The 24,183-nt window shown below is 45.1% G+C and overlaps 1 protein-coding gene across 5 annotated transcripts in view; it reads right to left on the reverse strand.

Annotated features, from left to right (window-relative positions):
• Window positions 1-2,205: 2,205 nt before the first annotated feature.
• Window positions 2,206-24,183, reverse strand: part of Palm2akap2 (PALM2 and AKAP2 fusion) — a 485,103-nt gene continuing 463,125 nt past the window's right edge. For 2 of the 5 annotated variants that reach the window (XM_052716744.1, XM_052716741.1), the window contains 3 exons: window positions 16,196-16,374; window positions 12,451-12,489; window positions 2,206-6,318 (listed from right to left, as the gene is read on the reverse strand). In XM_052716744.1, coding sequence (XP_052572704.1) covers window positions 6,220-6,318; window positions 12,451-12,489; window positions 16,196-16,374 — 317 coding nt within the window. In that variant the 3' untranslated portion in view covers window positions 2,206-6,219. The remainder of the gene's footprint in view (window positions 6,319-12,450; window positions 12,490-16,195; window positions 16,375-24,183) is intronic. The other 3 variants (XM_052716746.1, XM_052716742.1, XM_052716743.1) reach the window with 2 other exon arrangements.

Genomic DNA, 24,183 nt, shown 5'->3' on the forward strand with positions numbered 1-24,183 from the left:
ATCTGGTGACAAGACATTAAAGAAGTTGGGCTGGAGTTTGGTCTAAGTGCTCAGCGTCAAAACCAAAGGTGTTGGGAGAAAAAAAAAAAACAACAAACAAACAAACATATGTCTGACTTTTTAAAAGAAACTTTCAAGTTTGAAAATTACATGTACGTGTGTGTATCTGTATACGAGTATGTGCACATGTGTGCAGGTGCTCACACAGGCAAAAGAGGACATCCCCTGTAGCTGGAGTTATTGGCAGTTGTGAGCTGACTGACCTTGGTTTGGGGAACCAAACTTGGGTCCCCTGCAAGAGCAGTCCGCATTCCTAACCACTGAGCCATCTCTTCAGCCCACTGTTGAATTTTTACGTTAAGCCAGCTCATCATTGCTACTACTACACACAATAAAAATTTCTTGATGTTTGAACAAATTTCTTTATCTTGCCCTGAAATTAAAATTTAAACATATATGGATACAGTTATCTTCCTCTTTTTTCCTCCTGGAGACAGAGTTTCTCTGTATAATAGCTCTGGCTGTCCTGGAACTCAATTTACAGACCAGACTGGCTTCAAACTCAGAGATATGCTTGTCTTTGCCTCCTGAGCACTGGGATTAAAGGCATGCTCCACCACTGACTTTTTTTTCTTAATTTGCTGTCTTCGGTTAGAGGTACTTCATTTGAGAATCTAGGAGGCATCTCAAAGCTGTTTCACCAAGACCCACAGATGGTGAACTGCGGTACTGGGGTGATGCACAAAAGCTCCCCAGAGCCACTGTATCTGCAGCACCCCAGGGGTTCTGTTTTAAAAACTGTATTCTGCATGTATTGTTTTGAGATACAATCTCATGTAGCTCAGACTGATCTCAGTTACTGTGTAGCCAAGGCTAGCCTTGAACTCCTGATCCTCCTGTCTCCGTGTAAGTATGTGTTATCACCCCTGGCTTGTAGGGGTTTTGTTATTTTGGTGCACTTTTTGGAAATAAGTTGAATATAACCCTGTCTGGCTTGGAACTTGTTGACCAGGCTGCCTTGAACTTGTGGCAATCCGCCTGCCTGTGTCTCCTGAGTGCTGGGATGATGGATGTGTGACACCAGGCCCAGCCTCACGAGGCTTGTTTTTTTGTTTTTGTTTTTTCGGTGCTGAGGACAGAACCAGGGACTTACATGTGTGAAGCAAGAACTGTACCACTCAGCCCCATTCCTGGCCAAAGTCAGAACTCTCAACAAATAAAGTTGAGAAGATGCTGTCCATGACAGGGTGCCACAGGAGACCCCTCCCAGATGTTCAGAGTAAGAGGATCTGGCTGGAAATCCTGGGTACAAAAAGACCGAAGAGTCCCAAGTGGGGACAAGAAGGCAGAGGCTGCTGGAAAGCATAAGAAAGAGGCAGGGCTGGGAGACACAGGAAACTGGGGGACAGGGTTCAGGAAGTGCAGGGGCTGGGTGAGGAGATGGAGTACCTGGAGACTGATGGGAAGGGAGGAGAGACAGGCAGATGTGGAGGAGGAAGGGAGTTTCCTGAAGAACTCCTGCTTTTCTGTGCTTCTTCAAGCCCGTAATTCAACAGTCCTTCATAGAGGACAGCCAAACACAGATGCATGCTGGGAATGTGATAAGGATTAGCACTAAGGGCAGAGGACTCTGCTTGGTTGGTAAAGTGCTTGTTGGGCAAATACAAGGACTTGGGTTCGATTCCGAGAACCCATAGGAAAAAGCCTGGCACAGTGGCACACACATGATCCCACTGATAGTGAGATGGAAGCAGGTAGATCCCTGGGCCAGCCTAGACTACTTAACCAGTTTCAGCCCCGGAGACATCCTGCCTCATAAAACAGCTCTTGAGGTTCAACGGCTAAAGTTGACCTCTGACCTTCACATACACAGTGTGCACCCACACGAATGAGCTCCAAGCCTACACCGGAGGCATAGCTTGCAGGTTCGTTTTGTTTTGTGGACTCTGAAGTCCAACTACTTCATCAAGGGACACCTGTGTCATTTCTGTGGGTCCTGACATAGGGCTTGTCACAGGGATGTTTTATTAGCTACCAGTGCTTCTTTGGTCCCATACATGGGGGGAAGCTGAGGCAGAGACCCAGGACATCGGTGTGCCCCTCAAAGCTTGGCCACCCGATCTCCCAACCTCCTTCCACAGTCAAACAAATAGCCATCCAAAAAAAAAAAAAAAAAAAAAAAAAGGAAAAAAGAAAAACACCACACACATGTTGAATTTTAATGAGAAAATAATTGTATAGTTGCATCGAATGCCTCACAGTCACTATAAAACTGAAGCAGAATAAAAACATTTAAGTGGTTAACATAACACAGGAAAGCCAGGTACAGAGTATAATTTTTTCAAACACAGTATTGCTGCTTGCCCCGCCCATCCCACCCCACCCTTCCTCCAATTTAAAAAAAAAAAGGAAAAGTCATTTGGATAAAGAGCAACACAAAATAAAAATTGGCAGCTCACTGAGTGCTTAAAATTCAGGAATTGGTTTTATAACTGAAACTGGGTACATTCACCATCTCTAACACTTAAGCTATTTTTTTTCAATACATAGTTTAAGTCCATTCTTCAGGTGAAAAAAAAATATTTTTGAAGACAACAATCAACACTGTTTTGGTGTTCCTTATTCTAGTGTGTGTATGTGTATGTGGTGTGGTGTGTGTGTGTGTGTGTGTGTGTGTGTGTGTGTGTGTGTGTGTATGTGTGTGTGTGGACACTGATCTATATACTGTTTCTACGCCATTGCCTAGGGTGGGCAGCATGCATGGGTCAGAGGAAAGGACATGCACTGTGTCCTGCTTCCGTCATTCCTAGATAAGAAAGCCAAGGCCGTCAGTCATTGGCTCTGGAGGAAAGTGATTGTATTAACACTTCGGTGTGGAGTTCTTTCAGGAAGGTTTTTAACATCTACAGAAGCTAAACATTTCTTAGGGCTGAGACTAACAAGTGTGTGTGCTGATGCAGGGGAGAGCTAAGCGTCTGAGGCAAAACTAGTGAGGAGCCTCTCACCTCAGGTTTATGGGGCAGGACAGATTTCCATCCAGGGATCTGCTGGTTCATGTTGGGAAAGTGACAGGGGCCCACGTGGGATCCTAGAGCCTAGCACAGAGATGTGTCCAAAGCAATGGCTCAAATGTGTCTTGAATAAGGAAAACAATTCAACAACACCCTCCCGCCCCCAAACAAAAACATCTCCCAGAACACAGAGAGAAGCTGGCTCTCCCATGGAGCTGCGATTTCCATTTTAATAGAATACACCTGTCAGCAAGGAGCGGGAGGAAACAGATGGCAGTCATTAGAATTCAGGGAAATGGGTAACACTGGGAAATGGAGGCGCCAGTGAAAAAAGCTGTGTGACCAGGAAAGAGTCGCAGAAACTGGGTGTCTCCTTATCTACAAAAGGCGTGTGGCGCAGGGGACCCCAGCTCTATAAATCCCCGACCTTCAGAATTTCTTGCTCAATCTACTGCAGTCAAAAGAGTACTTCACCTGCCACCGAAGTAACTCCATGGATTGTGTGGCCCCCCCGACTGACTGCCAACTCTCTCCTCAATGTGACCTCCGTGTGGGTCCAAGGTTCCCTTCCAAACAGGACATGAAATGTAAGGAAATCATGAGGCCTGTTTCCTCTTGTGAAAACTGAGGAAGTTGGTAGCTGGTTTACACTGCCTCCAGTCTCCAGCAGATCCAGAAAACATGAAGCAGGTCTTTTCTTGTATGACCCAGCACTATCCTACCCTCCAGCCGTTCTAACTACCACTGTGTGGGGCCATGGGACTCTGCAGCTACCCTTTCCCCATGTGTCCTTGTCCCTGTATTTCCCAAGGGAAGGAACACCCACATCACTGTGTACTCAAGCCTGGCATTTGGGGCCTCCAGCTGGAACTCCTTAGACGAAGATGTGCCCGCCAGTGTGGCCATCCACCTAGCAGGACTTCTAACCTGACATGGATGTCATGTTCCAGGACATTAGCTTCTGGACGAGCCTCCCTTATTAGAAAGCAAATTCCCTGCAGCAGCTCCTCATTTGTCTTCTGTCCCCAATGTCTAGCATTTTAAAAACATCATGTCTAAAAGAATGAACCATCTAAAGACAGTGTGCGCTTCCCTCGTACAATTTGGCTACCATCTGCAGAATTTGGCTTCGAGTTACAGGGTCCCTTGGCAGTTTTTAAAGATCCTGATAAGTCACTCGACAATTCCTTTTTACCTTGTGCCCACTACTTATCCATGAATAAGCTTTCCCCTAAAGTCAACACTAGTCTAATAAAAAGAGCAAAGATAACATGTGGAAAGGTATATATAAATATGGTGGAGTCGCTACTTATTAGAATAACATATTAAATCTTATGACATAACATAAAAACAAAAATGAATTTCAGCAAGGTCTGATTTAATTATTGCTTTTAAGAAATAGTTTTTAAAATAAAGGAAAAATAATGAAGACTGGTTAGTTCTTTTTTTTCTCCTTCCCCTCCCTCTTCCCCGCCCCCTCCTTGCCAGAAATGAAACATTTCCGCATCCAGAAACTCAGGGCACCTGATGAGTGAACCCCTTATTCATATTGCTTTAAATGAGAGAAAGAGTAAAGCTGAATCCTCTATAGCTCATGAGGCATGAATACAAAGCATGAGAATAAATAGGCCGTGTTCTAAATGTCAAATTATCAATACAAAACTGCGCAAAACTTCACAATCATGACTCATGCAAATACCATGTTAAGTCAGTTCAATATTAGAAATACTGCGTCAGCCCTGTGCCTTTATATCCCTTTTCATAAAAAAAAGAAAATTGTCACTCGCTCCTGATGCTGGCAGACAGCTGTGGAGGAAATACTGTCCACCCAAGTGTCACAGTCAACACACACACACACACACACACACACACACACACACACACACACACACACACACACGCCATACCTTACTCATGAACATACACCCTTTATACAGGCACACAAAGGCATACACACCATCTTTAGGATTTTTAGCTGATTCCACGTCTGTACTTAAATTTCTATTCTATAGTTTTCTCTTTGTCATCCTGAAAAACACTGGTTGTTCAGCAAAAATAATTTCTCTTCCCTCCTTTCCCGCTCTTTCCCCCTCCCACCCCATTTCTCTCTCTACCTCCAAGACTTTAATGTTGCCTTTCTCAGATCCAAAACAGTCCATCCTATGCCCCAACCACCTCTAAGGCCCATTTTAAAATACAAAATAGTTATAAACACTGTGTTCCTGATCATCTACCCTTCTAAGGCAGAGTCTGCCCCCTTTTGTTTCCAATTATTGCCATTCTAAAAATACCCCTACCATCTTGAACCAAGCTGTTCAATGTGTACAGATTTTATCCATGTTCCTATTCCCCCATCCCATCATAAAAATAGTCATTGCCCACTAAATATAGTTTTCATATGAAGAAACATAACTGTGAAAGTGTGTTTCCCTAAACTGATCAGTCACCAGGATAAGCAGAGAAGGTCCTAAAGCTAATAACCCATTTGGTTTGGCTCTCTCCCCCACCGTTCTCAACCTCCTACTGTAGAATAGATTGCATCTGCAACATGAAAAGATACTGTCTTTAAAATGCAGATTTTATATATTGTGACCATTAAGTGTTCCCAATTAAAAATGATTACACATGACAGAGATTGAATCCTCATCGCCCTTTTTGGGCAACTGTGGAAAGAAACACCATTTGTTTTACAGCTGCTGGAGAAAAATGGAGTCAACCCAACACGTCTGATGCCTCAAGAGAGAAAGGGGCGGGAAGCTGGTGTGGAGGAACAGACAGCCCTGTTTGTTGCCTTGGAATGACTGTGTCACCGTTGGCTCCTCCTCCTCCTCCTCACCCAGCCCAGGCTGGCTTCAGTTCTGCCTGCAGCATGACACTTTTGTCATGCCTGGGTCCCTTTGGACTGGTTGTGGAATGGTCCAAAGCCAGGGACTTCTTTGAACCACAAAGAAATCCTTTCTCTTCTGACTCGCGGGTCTCAGAGTTTGATGGGTGGACTTCCTCTTCGCTTTGCTTTTTGTTTTGTTTTTTGTTTGTTTGTTTGTTTGTTTTTTAAATCATTGTGTTTTGCAGCTTCTGGTCTACATGAGGATTGTTGAGTTTGTATGCACTTTAATAAATAGTTAGTTAAAATGCTTCTGAATTGATAATCTCTTGGTTTCTTTGCAGAAACTCCTTCAGCAAAGGAGTTTCCTGGGCTGAAGGAAGTTTATTCGTCGCCTTCCTCCTCCTGGTTGGCATAAATCCCTGCCTCCCAGCGCAAGGCCAGAGCGCTCTTTCTTCGATTAACCCGTGTGGCCTCCAGGACCTGAAAAAAGAGGGAAAGAAATTAACAGGGTTCACAAAAACCAACTTCCTCTTTTTCTTTACTCCTTTCCATTTCCTCACTCAATGCCATGTTCACGAGACGAAGGTGATACAGGATCTGGTACTGCTGAGCAGAGACTGAACAAAGGGAGCTGGGGATGGAAGAAGCTGGATAAGGCTTCATTTCAAAGCAAAATCCACTAATTATCTGACACATGGCTTCCAGTATCTTTTTTTTTTTTGGTCACATATTTACTAGTTTCTTTAAACTAGACTTGACTCTGCCTCAGGTTTTTTGGGGGGCTGTTTTTGTGGTGCTGGAGACTGAACCTGGAGCATTGACCACACCGGGCAAACACTCTTAAGGCTGAGCCCTACCTGGTTCCCAGAGCTGAACATTCTAAAGCAGCTCTCTACAAGCTGTCCAATCCTGTTGTGTACAGACCTTTACAACATACTGAAACTTCATCTGGGCCATCCAAAGTGGCAGTCACTATCCACATGTGGCCACTAAGCCCTTGAAGTACAGGCAGCTGAGAAATGAAATATTTTAGTGAATTATAATTTAAATTTAAATAAGCCCCTGGGGCTAGCAATCACCATTTTGAACAGCACAACTCCAAACCCTCTTAACTGACTCATAAAAGTCATCAGCATTCTGGGGTGTGTGTCATCAAAGTCATATGTACTAATAAGAAAAGAAATTAAAGGTGACAACATCAAGGCCTAGTAGGCTCGCCCCCATGGAGGTGGGACCTTCCTCCCTCCTGTTTATTAGAATCATTTGTGGCCTCCCGAGAGAAGACATCAGGTCACCTGCTCCGGTTTTTAGTTTGCATAGGATGGAATCCACACAAAAAGGCATGTGAGGGCCAAGACACAGGTCAGGCCACAGTAACAAAAGCAGACTCATGGACACCAGAGTGCTCATACAGGCTGCAGAGTATTTGACTTCAAAAGTCCTACTTGGTTTTCCGAGCTGCGACAAACACTGCTTCTTCTACAAACGATCATTCAGGCAAGGGAGAGTGACGTTGGCAACTCCAGAGAGGTAGGAAGATGCCACATGGAAGCAAATGCTGGGTAGACTGAAAAACGGAGGTCCATCCCAGCATGCTACTTTGCACCTGTGTCAAATGCAAGGACTACCCAGAGCTTCTGGATGCTTCCATCTGGGAGGTCTTCCCCAGGTCTCCCAACATAGGACAGCTGGACTTGACAGGTGGGATGCAGCAGTCACGCCTTGGCTGTGTGAATGCTGCACCGTTAAGAACCATAGCCATGTCATGACCAGTCCTGTGCATACGCACACATTGGAAGAAGCATTCTGCCCAGCCTGGTAGCTACACAGGAGCTTTCGGGCCACTGTGTGATAGCATGGGAATGAGTGACAACACCGATGAGTTGTAATTCCCGAGCCCTGCACTTCAGTTTTGTCTCTTGTTCACCTTGTATTTCAAGTTTCTTTGTTGGCTCATTAGAGACTGCACTTGCCCTAACAGCATGGGCTTTCTCAGAAGGCAGTATGGCCTCTGAAGCTCGATGAGGTCTTGGTTTTAAATCGTAGCGACAGTGTGACCTTGTGTGAAGTCACAAACTCCAGTGCCTCAGTATCCCCATGTCAAATGGGCATAATAAAAGCCACAGCATCGAGTCTGCCTGAGGGACAAACAGTTTCAGGAGCACAGGGCAGTCCTCAAATAATTCTTCCCAGCACCTGAAAGGGTACAGACCCCGGAGTGGAATATGAGCACCGATTTTGTAAGGAAGGCTGTGATGTGTAAATTGCTGGGGTTTGCCTTCCAGACGTAAACTGAGACATTCCCAGGAACAGGAAAATAAAGCCAAGGTTCTGAAAAAAAAAGCTTTCCTTAAAAAATAAAAATAACAAAAAGGGTTTTTGTCTTGCTAGTTAAACCCATTTATCCCCCCGCCCCAAGATATATTTATTTTTATGTGTATGAGTGTTTTTGCCTGCATGGATGTTTGTGTACCACTTGTGTGCTCAGGGCCTGCAGAGAGCATCAGATGCCCCTGGAACTGGAGTTGCAGACAGTTGTGAGCCCCCATGTGGGTGCTGGGACTGAAGCCAGGTCCTCTGGAAGAGCAGCCAGTGCCCTTAACCATTGAGTCGTCTCTCCAGTGACCTCTTTTCTATTTTTTTTTTTGAGACAAGTTCCTATCATGTAGCCCAGGCTATCCAAGAGCTCACAATCTACGTATCTCAGCCCCCAGAGTACTAAGATTAATGGCATGCAGGTACCACACGTGGCTTTAAGTCTCGTTTTTAATGTTTAGTAAATCTCAGTCAAATTTCCCTACTTCAGAAACCCATGTTAACATCTATCCCATCATTTCACCAGTATTGACTAGGTTCCCAACACGTCACAGGAACAGTGTAGCATGTGGAGGTGTGAGAGTTCCTTTCCTCATAAAATTCAGTAACAAAAGGTGCAGCAGGCAGGAAAATTATATTTATAATTGTAGAAACATTTAGCAAAGCTTGAATTTGAACATATATTGGTCAAGAACTCAAATAGCTCATCTACGCAATAATGAGCTCTTAATTCACCCCCGCTAATTTGGATGCCCTTCTCATGAAATACCCAATTTCTGATAAGATCTAAATCTCCCAGTAAGGACACAGAAAAGAAAATGAATGAGCCAGTACTGAAATGGCTGAGAACCTCAGTGTAAAGCTGCCCTTGGGCTCTGGAAGCTTAGAACTGGGGACTATCTTGGAGTAGAGTCCTGCAATAGGACTTGGGAAGATCCAAAAGCCAAGCCCTCGGGGGAGGTATGAACAAGCTCTTGTTCTACAGGTCATTCAGATGTGGGGGAGGGTGTATGTCTAAATTGACAGCAAACTCTGAACTCATGATATTTCTATTACTGCACCTTAACTTTCCTTCCTAAAGCCTTTGCTGGGCCCAAAGTGAATGTCTCTGGGGCTCTAGACATAGCACACTTTCAATCCCAAGTACTCGGAGCCAGTTACTACCGTAATGCTCAGGTCTGTCCTGGAAGCTTCACGCCATTACTGCTCACATTTACTTCCTAGGAGGCTGACACCCGGGGAGGGTAAGTAATTTGGCCCTGCATTTCTCAGTCAGCGGAAGGAAAGGCCAGGATTTAAACTCAGCTCTTCAGGTATGGCGTCAGTGCTCGAGGCCATCAAGCCACATGGCTACTCAACAGCTGTGAGACTCGGGGAGCAGCAAGCACCAGCAAGCACCTTTTACAACCCAACTTAAGGCTTTCTTACTGTTTTCACCAATTAATTCAATCTCGGGTCTGGTGGAAGAAAGACAATCACTTCTTGTTGAACAGCCTCTAAAACGAATATTCTTTCTAATGCTTGGGCGTTTCAAGACAGTTGTTCAACTTTTAGGTGGCAGTCTAGTGAGGGTTATGAAGCAAAGGACTCCATCAGTATTCAAGCTAACATGGGATCCTCCTACTTCAACTGAAGGCCGACTGGGCCCAAATCTGTCTTCCTCACACATCCTTGGCCAGAGTTTCTCTGTTCTAAACCATACTGACTCAGTGAGGATGGGAGAGCAGGGCCTGGTTCTCCAAGGGCTGCTTCCTAAATGAGGACCGCAGTCAGACAATGGGGAAGGTACATGCCGTGATCGTCTCAGCGTTAGCTTTAAATCTTACACACCCGTCACCAATAGACCAAATCTACAGCTACAAAATACGGTGACTTTGCTAATAATGAGCCATCATCAAAATACATGTGGTGCTGGAGGCTGATACAACCAACTTGAAGAACATTTGCAAGAGCTGGTAAATGAAAGTATGCCCAATTGAAGGTAGAGACGTTGTTCCGTATGTGCCCAGGAAGATGTGTGGTAATGTTCACCGGTGCTTGCAAGAGGAGCTGGCTTCAATCCCCAGCACAATACAACAGTGAAACAAACAAAACCCCAGAAAGTTCACCAGAAAGGACTTAATCTACAGTTCCATCAACATGAAATTGATAGGGAAGGATGGACTCATTCAACAGAACACTGTTCAGCAGTTCTACCGAATACCCTAGAACCACCAGTTAAACAGGGACATATCGAAGAACAGTGGAACAGGAGCTGCAGAGATGGTTCAGTGGTTCAGAGAACTGGCTGCTTTTGTGGAGGACCCAGGTTCGAGTCCCAGAACCCACATGGCAGCTTACAACCATCTGTAACTCCAGTTCTAGGGGATCCAATGCCACCTTCTGGTCTCCAAGGGCACTGCATGCACATGGTACACAGACATACATGCAGCCCAAACATCACATACACGAGATAAGAGATAAAACTAAATTTGAAAATAAACACATAAAATAAAAGCAGATGAATAAAGTAAGAAGAGAATACCATCATGTGACTTAGCATTTATAGAAAGTTTAAAGCATGCAAAAAACCCCTAAGGTGTTCCTTCTGTGTGCAAGCACAGGTGTAGTTTAAAACCATGCACAAGAATGATCCCCATCCCACGAATGGTGATCCCTGGGAGGAGAGAAAGAGTGACAGAAACAGAAAAATGGGAACTGGGAGAAGCAACGAGAGGGCTTGACCTGAATTTGCCAATGCTCCGGAATTACAGGAACGGGACAGGGACAGAGGCAGACGGCTCCATGATGTCAGGAGCAGCTGCCTGCTGCTGCCTTCTTGGGCTCTACTATAGTGTCCAACTCACAGTCAACCCTCCATAAATTGTGAACTGGGTGGATGAATGATTCTCTCTACAGTTCTGTACATTTGAAACAATTCTTCTGAAATAAAAGTTCAATACTATAGAAATGAAAAATTACAGGAAAAACAGAGAAATGTGGGGGGGGGAAGAAAACGCTTTTTTAAAAAGAAAAAAAAAAAAAAGGACTAGAACCATAACTTAGAGAGTGCTTGTTTGATGTGTGTCAAGTCCTGGATTCAATCCCAAGCATGCATGCATATGTATGTATGTATGTATGTATGTATGTACGTGTATATATACATACAGCATTTAAAAAATTTTAATTTGGGGGGCCAGGGGGGAGACAGAGTTTCTCTGTGTAGTCTTTGCTGCCCTAGAACTCTCTATGTAGACCAGGCTGGCCTCAAACTCACTGAGATGCTCCTGTCTCTGCCTCCCAAGTGCTGGGGTTGAAGTCATGTGCCACTATGCTGGGCTTTAAATATTTTAAATTTGTTTAATGTGTATGTGTCCTGGATTCAGTCCCTATTGTGTGTGTGTGTGTGTGTGTGTGTGTGTGTGTGTGTGTGTGTAATGCTGCATTTTAAAATTGTTTAAAATGTTAAGCTCATGTGTGCATGTATGTGACCATATATGTGTGTATGTGTATGTATGTACGTACACATTCATCAGGTGCCTGCAGAGGCCAGAAGAGGGCATCAGATCCTCTGGAGCTGGAGTTATGGGAGATTGTGACCCACCAGATGTGGATGCTAGAAGACAGACTCCCTCTTATCCTCCGCAGGAACAGCAAGCATTCTTAAACTACTGAGCCATCTCTCCAGCCCCAATAGTACTGCATTCTTACAGCACATGTATTTGTGAAATCTGTGTAAAAGGAAGTTGTCTGGGGAAGGAGATGGTTTGGACCATGGCTCGGCTGAGCTTCCAAAACAAAAATACAGGTTCCAAGATTGGAGAGAGGAGGGAGAGCTCGGGATGGTTTGCCTTTGAAATAAGTCACCCACATTCATAGAGCAGGGCTCTCTGGGAATCGTGTTAAGGTTAGTAGAGGACTAGTCAGAATCCCGAGCTCAGTCTGCAGCGGTGGCACTGTGTGCTAACCAGACCAGAATATATTTGCTACTTGTGCCTGAAGAAAAAAGGAGTCTACACAGCCTGTCAACAGTTGCCCTCTAGTTCAACGTCTTCCAGATCCACGGGTGACAAAGGTTTTCTCCAACCCCCCCCCCCCCCCCCCCCGCCCCTTCCCAGCACAGTACAGCACAGCACAGCAGTGTTCACTGTTGTGTGGACTCCAGCATTTGAGTCAGAAGGGCAGGCAGAAAACACACGTGGAGAGAAGGCATTTTTCTTGCCATTCTTATTGAACACGGCAGGAGACAGCAGACCACCACAGTGTGCACCAGGATCAAGCATGCATCAGAACCCAGACAGACAAGTTGAAAAGTACCTCGGAAGTCACCTTGCAAGACAGTAACTTAGAGGTGTACTGGCAGAGAGGGAAAAAACCAGGGTTAGTACATGGCAGAGACACATTCACAGACACCCCTCCCTTGGCGCCTGGGTACTGGCATCATGCCAGAAGTGAGGAGGAGGGATGAGGCTTGCGGGTAGGTGCCATTACATAACCTCTGCGAGAGTTGCTTCATCTGATATTTGTTTATTTAAAAGAAGCCTGTATCTCTTGAGGCAAGGAGATACTCTATTACTCATTAATAAAAATATCAGATAAGCCAGGCTTTGTTAATTCAAGATGTTGTTGTTGTTTTTATTTTCTGCACGCTGAATTAACAAGATTTCTTCTCCCCCCTTGTCCAACCAGCTGTCCACCAGCAAGGACCTAGGTGGCCACGCCGGATTTGATGGATTCTGTAACCCAATAGCCCTTGCTTTCCCTGTGGGCTTCTCTGAACCTTTAACAGCCTTGTACCCCATTGTGTCATTACAGCAAGACCCCATTAATCGAGGGAAGAGAGGAGGACATGGAGGGGAAGGGGAAGAAGTGGGGCAGGGGCAGGTTTGTGGAGGCCGGTTCTCTAAACCCGCCCTGAGGGTGGTACCATCTCACTAAGGAGACCGACCACAGCTTCCCTCATCAGAACCTCGTGGTCCGGTTAAGATTCCAAGCTTGGGATGGTCCTTGGAGAATCATTTGAAATGATTATATTTAGGACTGGTGTGGAAATGGAATGGAGATAACACAGAACAGGGTCGCCAGTCCAGACGGGTGAAGACTGCCAGGAGCGGTCTGCCCGAGTTCTGAGTGGGGGAAACCTTTGGACAGTTGTCATGTTCTTTGTCAGACCTTTTTTCTTTTTTTTTCTTAAACAAATGAGGTCATCCACAGATACTAACTTCCTGTCACTGACACGGAGCCTCCCAGACAGTCCCAAAAAGCTCAGTGTTTCAATTTCTACCTGTCATCAACTGAGCCCTCAAACAACCCCCTTGTTCCTAGCAGGAGAGGATAGTTCAGAAACATGACAAAGGCCACCAAAGGCAGTGTGGCTTTCCCACATTCCTCTCTGGCCAAGGATTCTACCAGTCAGGACCCAGTCAATTTATCTTTTGTATGATTTTTTTTTAAATTTACTTATATTTTGAGTCAGGGTCTCCAGCCCCGATTGTTCTCAAACTCCCCGTGTAGCAGAAGATGACCTTGAAGTTTTGATCTTCTTGCCTCTGCCTCCTGAGAGCTAGGATTACAGGTAAGTGCCACCAAACCCAGTTTATGAGGTGCTGGGGATGAAACACAGGGTTCCATCATGCCAGGCAGGCACTCTAAGAAATAAGGGAAGTCCTCAGCCTTGAGTTCTCATCAAGTGCAGAGACCGAGGAAACAGGCCCTTGAACCGTGGATAGGGTTCTAGAGACCATCATTGCTCTGATGTGGCTTCTAGTCTTCAAAGGAGCATACAGAAAGGCCATCAAGGGTGATGCTACAACTGAAGATACCAGCACGTGTTATGGGAGGCCCTTGGCGGGTAGAAAATCAAAGAAGCCACAGGTCACCCTGCGAACAATGTGTGTGAACGGGGCCAGGAGAACAGAGTTGCATGGCTTCGACCAGAATCACCGTTAGCTTCCTAGAGACAGGAGAGCCAGCTACATAATGACGGCTAAGCAACCCATCTCCTCCTTATTATCATCCCGATACCCGAGACAAATAAAAATGGAGATGGGGTTAGGGACCAACTGCGGGGAGGGGGTGAAACTTGTTCTTTTCTACACAGGACAGTGGGAAGGTGCCTTGCATGAGAAGGGCTAGTGGGTGCTTTGGAAATCAATTTTGGCTGATGCCCGTATAATTTCTCAAGAAGCAATTTGAGCATGGGTTTTTTTGAGATTTGGGCCTCTTTTAAAAGGGGGCAGGGAGGGGTGCAAGGGATTGGATAGATTTTTTTTGTCCTGTTCCCTAAAAATTTTTCAACAATTGACAGATTTTTGCTCTATTGTGATACCAGGAAAAGCTCAAGACACCCCGCCTTTAAATAATAATAAAAACAAACCGATTCACTAGCAGGTTTCTTCCTTAGCTGACATGTTGGATTGCTTGCTTGGGTGGAATAGAGACAGGAGGCCATTAGTACATTAGAATGTTGACTCCAGGCAGCCTCATTCATTCAGAGGCAACTCTGGTTGGCATTCCCTAGGTGGGTGCCTGAGTGTCAGTGTGCCTTAAGGAGGGGTCTAGATTTCTGCCTATGACACGAGTATCTCCTTCCACTGTCCCAGGCAGACCTTGATTGTGTTATCTTCCTATGTCAACTTCCCAGTGTCTGAGATTACAGACCTGTGCTACCAGGCATGGCCATGTGCTGCCCTCACGTAATATCTGCACCCCTGTGCAAAGAGCACACCCGAGAAACATAGACTGCACTGAGGAAGCATGTGTGCGGGTCACAACCGAACAGTCCATGACTCTTCGGCTAGCTTCCAGCAAAGCGGCCGATGTACGCTTTTGAATCACAGGGAGAGAAGAAATCGTATGCTGCTAAGACTGCACTTCAGACTGGGACCAACAACACCAAAAGGGGGACTGCCCAAATAATAGGGCTGCTCACATGACTTAGTAAACATAAGCTGCTGCTGGCAGCGGCCCGGTGAAACCCAGTACAACCGGCTACCCAGGGCAGGCCTCTATCCAGAGAGGCCCCTTGGCCTTGCAGGGCAGCTAAGCAAGCACTCCTTCATGATTAGGCAGAGGGATGTGTGTGCTTTCATCTTCTCTTTATCACTCGGATTGAAAAGAAGCCTTCAGCATTTGGCATTCATTCCAGAAGCCCTTGAACTTGGAATTATCCAACCAGGACATGAAAGGCATAGAGTTGGCAGGGACTTCCCATCGTGAATCACAGAGCATTTGAGCTGAGGGTGATTGCACAGCTTATCCAAACTGGGACACTCTGAAGAGTGAGAGGGGATGTTGTACACATAAACACACCGGGACAACAGGCAGAAACTAGGTAGTTTATCAATCCGAGCTGTTTGTGACCTCAGTGTAATGGTGTGTGTGTGTGGGGGGGTGTACTTTGATGAATTAAATACTGATGCCAGAGACTCTCAAGTGTTTGTATGAACTCCAGGGCTGCCCCCAGACTTGTGAGGGATATTTCAGCATACCTCATAAGTCTTTTACTGGACAAGGACACCAAAGAGCAGATGACTTCCTTCATAGAGCACATGACCAGCATGTGCACAGTTCTGGGGGGTTGAAGGTAGATGGGGAGTTATGTGGTTTTTAGCTGTCATTTAAAACGGCTCTTTCCTGTATGACTACACTCACAAAGAGCCCCAAACACAGTTAGTACCTTGAGCAGTGTGCAACACATAAGGATTGATCACGGCATAGATTCTGAAACCTGGGGGTGCTTCCAGAGAGGGTGCACTTTTCTTTACTGTAGGGCACAAGCACACTATCTCCCTCCACACCCACCATCTCAGGTACCAGACTTGCCCACCACCTCAAGCTTGACTTAGCCGCCAAATGACCAGCTCTTGATGATAGATATTTTTGAGATACGAAACAAGCCCCCCCCCAAAGTACGTTAAACCCCTCATTTAACAATAAGTTTCAGATCCACGATGCAAGAGAACCAGACAAATGCACACACATCCAGGTCTGAACTAGGACACAAGCGGGCCACACTGACAGTCACCCTCAGAAAAGCGAAAGGAAAGGAGGAAAAACTTACACTACTATCATCCATTCTCTCGCGCCTTTTAGATTTGTGTGTCTCATAGTCTTCCATGAGGGTCTGCATCAGGTTCTTGGGCCGCTGGGTTCCGGCGGCCTCTTCAGGGGCTAAGTCAGGCTGCAAGCTGGGACCTTCAGTTGTGGGGGATGGAGGAGGTCTGACTTTCTCTATTTTCCCTGAAACAACATGAAGAGAACAAACACCCTTTCTAAGCTTGTCTGCTCGGCACTGCTTTTAGAAAGAAAGAAACTGGTTCACACACACACACACACACACACACACACACACACACACACACACACACACTTGCAAAATCGAGAGCAGAACAGAGTCATGGTTAAGTGGAAAGGTTTCATTACAAGATCAAACATTCAACACACATCTCAAGGCCACCAGATCTAAAGAGTCAGTGAACTCAAATAGGCCCGGCAGGCATTTTGCAACATGTCAGACAGACAGACGGACGGACAGATAGGACATTAGCTCCAAGGCTGTGGCGACATGAATTCTCTGAGATCATATCGTAAGAGGTGGCAGCGCCATAGAGATCAACTTTTTACAGGTGAGGAAGCTGAGATTCTATGAAGGCCATCCAAGGCCACCCATGATCCTGACATCCTCTGTCCTCTTCATCAGAGGTAACCAATTATCAGCTGACCTGTCCTGCTACAACAAAGTCTTTGACTGAGAAGGAGACTCCAGATTCCCAGGAGACACTAGTCTTAATTGGGCAGCTTTTTGCATTTACCTTACCTGCTAAAGACCCAAAGACGCCCTAGACTTTTTGGAATGGATGACAACAGAGTCGGAAAGGTAAGATTTTAGCTTTTGAGATTGCCCCTTGGGAGTTGTCAGGTGGGCAGATTAGAGTAATGGTTAATTAAACAGTAGCGTGGGGCCTCTAGGCACATTCTCTAAAACTGTCAGCATCCTTCAAAAACACATGTCAGACAGACAGACAGACGAGGGCTCCAAATGTCCAAGGGACATGTATTCTATCACAGACCACGACAGCAGGAAGTCAGAAGGATTGGCACTTTGGAAACTATGTTTACAGTATCTCATGTTGTCAAGGATGGCCTTGAACTCATTATAATAGCCCAGACTGGCTTCAAAACTCACTTCTCCTGCCTCTGCCTTCCAGGGGCTAGGAGTCCAAGCTTAGCCACAATGCCTGGTTTCTGCAATGCTGGAGACTGAACCCAAGCAAACACTCTACCAACTGAGTACCTCGGCCCCCAGAGAAGCACTTCTTGCAGGTGGGAAAGGCCTGGCCTTTGCTTCTGGATCAAAGACATGCATGGGTCTTAGTGTCACAAAACTCAAATGCATCTCTGAGAGGGTGCAATGGTGGGCTGTTCTCTTATGACGGCCACTGTGGATGACATGGTTGGGGTCTGCGACAAGAAGTATACAGCAAACGCACTGAATAAAGGGGTCCACTCATATCCAAAAGTTGGGGTAAAGTCCCAATTCCTTCATCTTTTCCTCACTTCACATCCCAGATGTCTAATGTGACACCCATCATGTAGAAGGGCTTGCAGGGAGGCTGAGATCGAGGTTCTGGGAGGTAGGAGGGAGGCAGGGAGCTGCAGCTTTTAACCCACACGCTCTCCTTTTGAGGGGAGCTGGGATGTATGGAGCCAGAAAGCCCAGGGTTTGATTGCTTGTTTTTTGTTGTTGTTTTTGTTTTATTTTCGAGACAAGGTTTCTCTTTGTAGCCCTGGTTGTCCTGGAACTCCGCTCTGTAGACCAGGCTGGCCTCGAACTGAGAGATCAGCCTGCCTCTGCCTCCCGAGTGCACCACCATTGGTAAAAGCCTAGGTTTTTAACTCTTACTCTTCCTTGAACCCTCCAAGCATTTGGAAACAGGCCTCCTTTAAAAGCTCCACTTCAACTCTGAGCTAATCATTCAAATTCTCTCTGCTTTCATTTCCATGTTTGCGAAAATGAGTATTTTTGGAAGGAGTGGTCTCTGTGACCTCTTCTAACTCATTGTACTGATTTTAAGGAGTGAGGGGGAGACATGGGACCAGGAATCACACTGAGGATTAGGTGAAAAGTAGCTATTGGCATAGAGAAGAGAGCTCTCCTCTACATAGCCACAATTACAATAATAAGTTATTGAAACTCATTACTTTTATCTGCAGAAGTGAGATAAAGTCTTTATATGCTAACAGTAAAATAATATTTCAAAGTCTTCAAATTCATTAGCTATATCTTTTGCTCTTTAATTATGGAAATAAGGTAAGATGGTAAAGACCACATACATGTCACAAACATCATCTAGACAAACATATACCAAGATTTTATCACCATCTCTCCATCTGAAGACTTGCTGAATTTTAAAAACTAATTCTAGACTTAAAGTCATTTCAGCCCTGAGTACTTAGTATATAGCTCTAAAAATTACTACTGAGCTTTTAAGTTAAAAAAAAAAAAATTGAAGCTGGGTGGTGGCGGCATACATTTTTTTCTTTTTTTTTTTTTTTTTAAGATTTATCTATTATGTAACAGTGTTCTGCCTGCATATATGCCTGCAGGCCAGAAGAGGGCACCAGATCTCATTATAGATGATTGTGAGCTACCAGGTGGTTGCTAGAACTTGAACCTCTGGAAGAGCAGCCAGTGCTCTTAACCTCTGAGCCATCTCTCCAGCCCCTTTCTTCACGACAGTCTTTTTAACTGAAGCCTTAATAAACATTACAGAGGATGCTCTAGATTCTAGACTCTAGAGCCAGTACGCTGGAGTCTGGACCCACTACTTACCAGCCAAATAGCTCTGAGCCAGTTACTTACTCTTAGTAAAGCATCCAATGATTGCAACTGCTATTTGACTAGAATCTGAAGGAATAATGCAACTGTGAGGTGAGAATGTGTAATTCCTTGGGCATTCTACATACTATTTGTGTAAATCCATAAAACCAGAACTAGGTATCACATTGCCAGGTTGATGACTATTGCTTTTCACCTGACCTCTCAAGTGTCCAGGTCATCTCCCATCAACCCCTCTTCCAACAGTAAATGTCTAGGAAGCAGAGGAAAAAGTCTACGTCTAGCTTCTGTTTCTCACACTGACATCTTCGCCAGATAAGATTTTATTTACAGGTCTGTGAAAGCCATTTTCTTACAGTGCCCTGTATCATCTCCAGCTGCTGAAGTGCCTGCCATCTCGAAAAAACTGTAAAATCACAGGAAGACACAGATCATTGCAATCGTCTACGAATCCTTTTAATTCACAGTGGAGTTTCTTCTGTCCTGACTGCTGGATCCCAGGAGAATAAGGCACAAGGTAAGATTCAATGTGTACTTAATAAGCTAATAATTCTATTGTAAAATGTGCATAATTGCCTTAGAAAGCAGTTGTATGCTAGGATCAAGCCCCCATCCCAAGAAAATCCCAGGAAAAAGGTCAAGTGCCTTCTCCAAAGCATGTAAAATGAAACAGTCTAGGATGTGGGTGTGGTGGCTCATACCTGTAATCTCAGTACTTGGGAGCCAGAGTCAGGAGAATCTTTATGAGTTTGAAGCAGCCCATGCTACACTGGTAAGTTCCAGGACAGCCTGGTTATTCCATAGTCTAGCCAACAAAACCCATCGCTGGAGCAGGAAGTAATACCAGCAACAGTCACTAGAGGTCGCATGAGAAGCAAGGCTGGCTTAGCAGCGGGGGGGGGGGGGGGGGGGGGGGCAGTCTCCAAAGAGGGGTAATTGACAGAAGAGGCTTCAAGTATTCAAGCCTGAGGAAGGACTGTCACAGGCCCCAGAGACAAAGGAGAAACTGTGTCTCATCCTCAGACTTCTGGTCATCAGCCTTGGCATTTTCACAAGACGATGCCTTGGTCAGCCTTCTCTGCTGGACCCTAAGACTGCCAAGCATCCTCCCTACAGAATGGTTCAAGTCATGCCTTAGAATCCAACCTTAGGAGTCACACAGGCCGCTGAAAAGCTAGAGAGGGACTGCCCCACAGCTGACTTGTTCCTCAGGGTCCTGAGTTCAGTGTCAAAGACTTCTCACAAAGGATGATGGGAAACTTCTGGTACTTCTCCTTCCGGCACCACGCGGTTCATGGGGTCATTACAAGACTGTAATACATATGGTCTGTGCACATGTCTGGGCAGTCAGTCACATTAATCTATGGCCTCCGACAGGAGGGTCCTCCAAGTTCTGTGACCTAGGAGATATACCCCAATAGAATTCCTAAACTGTTGACTATCCTTGGTGTTGTGGTATACATCTCATTGCTCCAGTATCCCCCACTTTCATCCCAGGTTGGCCTATCAAACCTGGGATGAGCTCCTGAATTTGTCTATTCACTTGGTGAATGATCAAGTACCTGATGACACCCGATCATGGCCTCCCTAGTCTATGATTAGCATTCTGCCATCCAGACTGTCTCTGGAATGGGCCTTCTCACAAAATGGAGCTCTTGAAGGATCAGTCTGGGTCCCTGGGAAACAAGAGCAGACCATGCCAGGCAGAATTCAGGGTGGGCCCGTGTTGGTTTAGGCTGAAGGCTGGGACTGACATTTACAAAGCGTGGAACAGGTTCAGTGTGACCTCTGCAGTTGTCACAAAGAAACCAACAGGACAAAATCAGCCTGGGGTCCTAAGTAGAGGAAAGGAAACATTTCTAACTTATTTCATAAACATAACCTTGCCTAAAACAATGGAGTAAATTTGTACCTCACACTTTGAAGATAATTGAGGGCAGGTAGCTGCCCATGGCTGGATTGATTCCTACTAGCTTGGCTATATGAAATAATCCTCAATGTTACAAACAAATCAACAGCATTGCACAGGCAAAACTGTCAAACACTGGGTTAAAAAAGGAGTCAGCAAGATGACTCAGCAGGTGAAGGCATTTGCTGTCAAGCCTAAGGACCTGAGTTCAACATCTGGGATCCATACAGTAGGAGGAGATAACTGACTCCTGCAAACTGTTCCCTGACCCTACCTGTGCATCATGGCATGCTCATGCCCACAGCCATTGTGGTAGTTTGAATGTAATTGGCCCCCATAAGCTCATAGGGAGTGGCACTATTAGGAGGTGTGGATTCGTTGAAGTAGGTGTGGCCTTGTTGGTTGGAAGTGTGTCACTGTAGAGGCACGCTTTGAGGTCTCGTATGTTCAAGTTATACCTAGTTCAGCTAACTTCCTGTTGCCTGCAGGATCAAGATGTAACTCCTTCTCCATTCTCAGCTCCTTCTCCAGCACCATGTCTGCCTGCATGTTGCCATGTCCTGCCACTGATGATAATGGACTAAACTTATGAAATTGTAAGCCACCCAATGAAATGTTTTCCTTTCTACGAGTTGCTGTGGCCATGGTGTCTCTTCACAGCAATAGAAACCCCGGCTAAGACACCCAGCCTATACCCACACACAATAAATATATGTCTATGTGGTGGTTTGAATAAGAATTGCTCCCATAGGCTCATATATTTGAATGCTCACTCACCACAGAGTGGCACTATTTGAAAGAATTAGAAAGATTAAAATGTGTGGCCTTGTTGGAGGTGAACTTTGAGGTTTCAGAAGCCCATGCCAAGCCCATGGTCTTTCTCTAGACCTGTTAATCAGATTGTGGCTCTCAGCTACTGCTCCAGCATCTGCCTGCCTGCAGCCATGCTTCCTGCCATGATAATGGATTAAACATCTGAAAGTGTAAGCAAGCCACCAATTAAATTTCTTTTAATTTATTTATTGTTCTTTTATATACATTGGTGTTTTGCCTGCATGTATATCTGTGTGAGGGTGTCAGATCTTGGAGATACAGACAGTTGTTAGCTGCCATGTGGGTGCTGGGGATTGAACTCAGGACCTCTGGAAGAGTAGCCAGTGCTCTTAACCACTGAGCCATCTCTCCAGCCCCTTAATTTTTTTTTAATAAGAGTTGCCACATTTATTGGCCTCCTGAAATTCACTTAACCCCCTTTGAAGATACCTTAAAATTTATGAGCCTTAATGTAGCCATTATAAGACCATTAGTTATGCTCCTTGTGAGCTGCCTGTTTTTTCTTTATGGTTCTTAGTTGTTCTTTTGCAGAGCTACCAGCTTAAGTCATGCTGGGATCAAGAAAAATGGGCCTTGGCGGTTCGTGTTCCTAGAGTTGTATCCATGCCAGTGGATGCTCACATGCTCCAGAAGAGAATTTGACATCGCTCCTGCCATTGTTGCTGTTATAGCAGTAGTGGCCACAGCTGCTACTATTTCTGGGATTAGCATCTCATAATTGGTTACTACAGCTAGCACATTGGAGACCCTGGCAGCAAAAGTAGCTACCACAGTTAATTAATTTTTCATTCTATTGGGCATAATAATTTAATTCAATAGTTATATACAGTTCGATTGGCTTTGAAAACTATAAATTTATAAACTCAAGATTCATTTGCTTTTGGGATACCATCTTACAAGGACTCCAATTTGCAATAAGGCTCATTAAGGAAGGGAATGGCTCAGTTGCCTTTAGCCTACTGGCTATGGGTGGTTTAGGACTTCTGTTGGTCTTTTCTGTGTCGAACACACAGATTGCAAGCCCAGCGCCACTTTGAGATCTTTGGCAACAGTTAACTCTGCAGCTCACACACAATTGAGCCTGTATAATAATGAGTATCCAGAGATGGGTAATGCCTGAGGGGTGCTCACCAACCTAAGACAGAGCACCTGTGTGGCCTGGGCAGGCATCTCCATGACAGGTAAGGTGACCTGCTGACGTCCCATGTAACCTAAGTCAAAAGCTCATTTTCTAGTAAAAGGGGGACCTGTAGGGTCCTTCTCCCCCCCCCCCCTTTTGGATAACTGTTGCCTTGCTTGCTGATCTTGACCTTGATATCCTCCCTATGCTAATTCCGTGCCAGGTTCCACCCTCCTGAATGCTTAAGGGAAGTTCCTTGTCTGTGTATCCTGCATAATGGGCCTTAACAGTTTAGATGAAAGATTGTAAAACATTGGTAGCGAACTTCTGCCCTCTGGGGTTCTCCTATTGTGCTGTAAGCCTGTATTTAAGACCTCCTCCCTCCTTCAATAAAAGGCATTGGGGGGGGGGGGGAGTTGCCTTAGTCCTGGTGTCTCTTCACAGCAATAGAAACCGTAATTAAGACAGTATATAGACATATATACAAATAAATAAATGCAATAAATAAATGTAATAAATACTTTAAAAGATGTGTTGGTGTGTGAGAGAGCCTTTATGAGAAGACTTCTAGTTTCTGTGTTGATATGGCTGTGAGCCTCTAATCCATGAGTGGGAGTACAGATCACTCAAATTCATTTAACAGGAGAACCCTGCTTCACGGAATTCCTATTAATATCAGAAGGAAAATCCTATTAATATCTCATGAAACACAATTCTCTAATATATACTAGCTGACCAACTCCAAGACAAGACTTGGCACAGGTTCAGCTAATATCTAAGCAAAGGCATAAAGCTGTGTACCAGAATTTCCTCTTTTGTTTTTTGTTTTTTCATGTTTAAACCAATTTATTTACCTGTGGAAGAACAATTATACTGGTCTCATTGAGTAATGGAGTATTATATAGTCACTACCAATCATGTTTTAGCCATGAATTTAGAGGAACAGCTAAGGGGAAATAAGGAAAGGCAGGCCACAAAAGCAGATTTACTGAGAGTAAGTTGGGTGTGGTGGTAAATTCTTGTAATCCTATCGTTAGGAAAGGAGAGGCAGGAAGCTCTCAAGTTCAAGGCCAGCCTGGACTAATATAGTGAGAATTTATCAAAAAAAAAAGGAGGAGGGTGCTGGGTATGTAGCTTCAGTGGCGGAGTGTTTGCTTAGCATGTGTGAGACCCTGGGCTCCATCCCCAGACTGCCTAGACTCAAGTACTACTTCCCCAGTCTTTAGCTGTGGTAAACATGAAAGACATGGGGCTCAAAATCAGTCAGCACCAGATGAACAGCACTGTCTGGTCAGCAGCAGAACAGCCTCCCTAAGGAGGGCCAAGCCCTGACCTCTGAAACCTGTG

The sequence above is a fragment of the Peromyscus californicus genome, unplaced genomic scaffold (assembly GCF_007827085.1).
Source record: "Peromyscus californicus insignis strain IS unplaced genomic scaffold, ASM782708v3 Scaffold_5__1_contigs__length_169319896, whole genome shotgun sequence".
Lineage (NCBI taxonomy): Eukaryota > Metazoa > Chordata > Mammalia > Rodentia > Cricetidae > Peromyscus > Peromyscus californicus.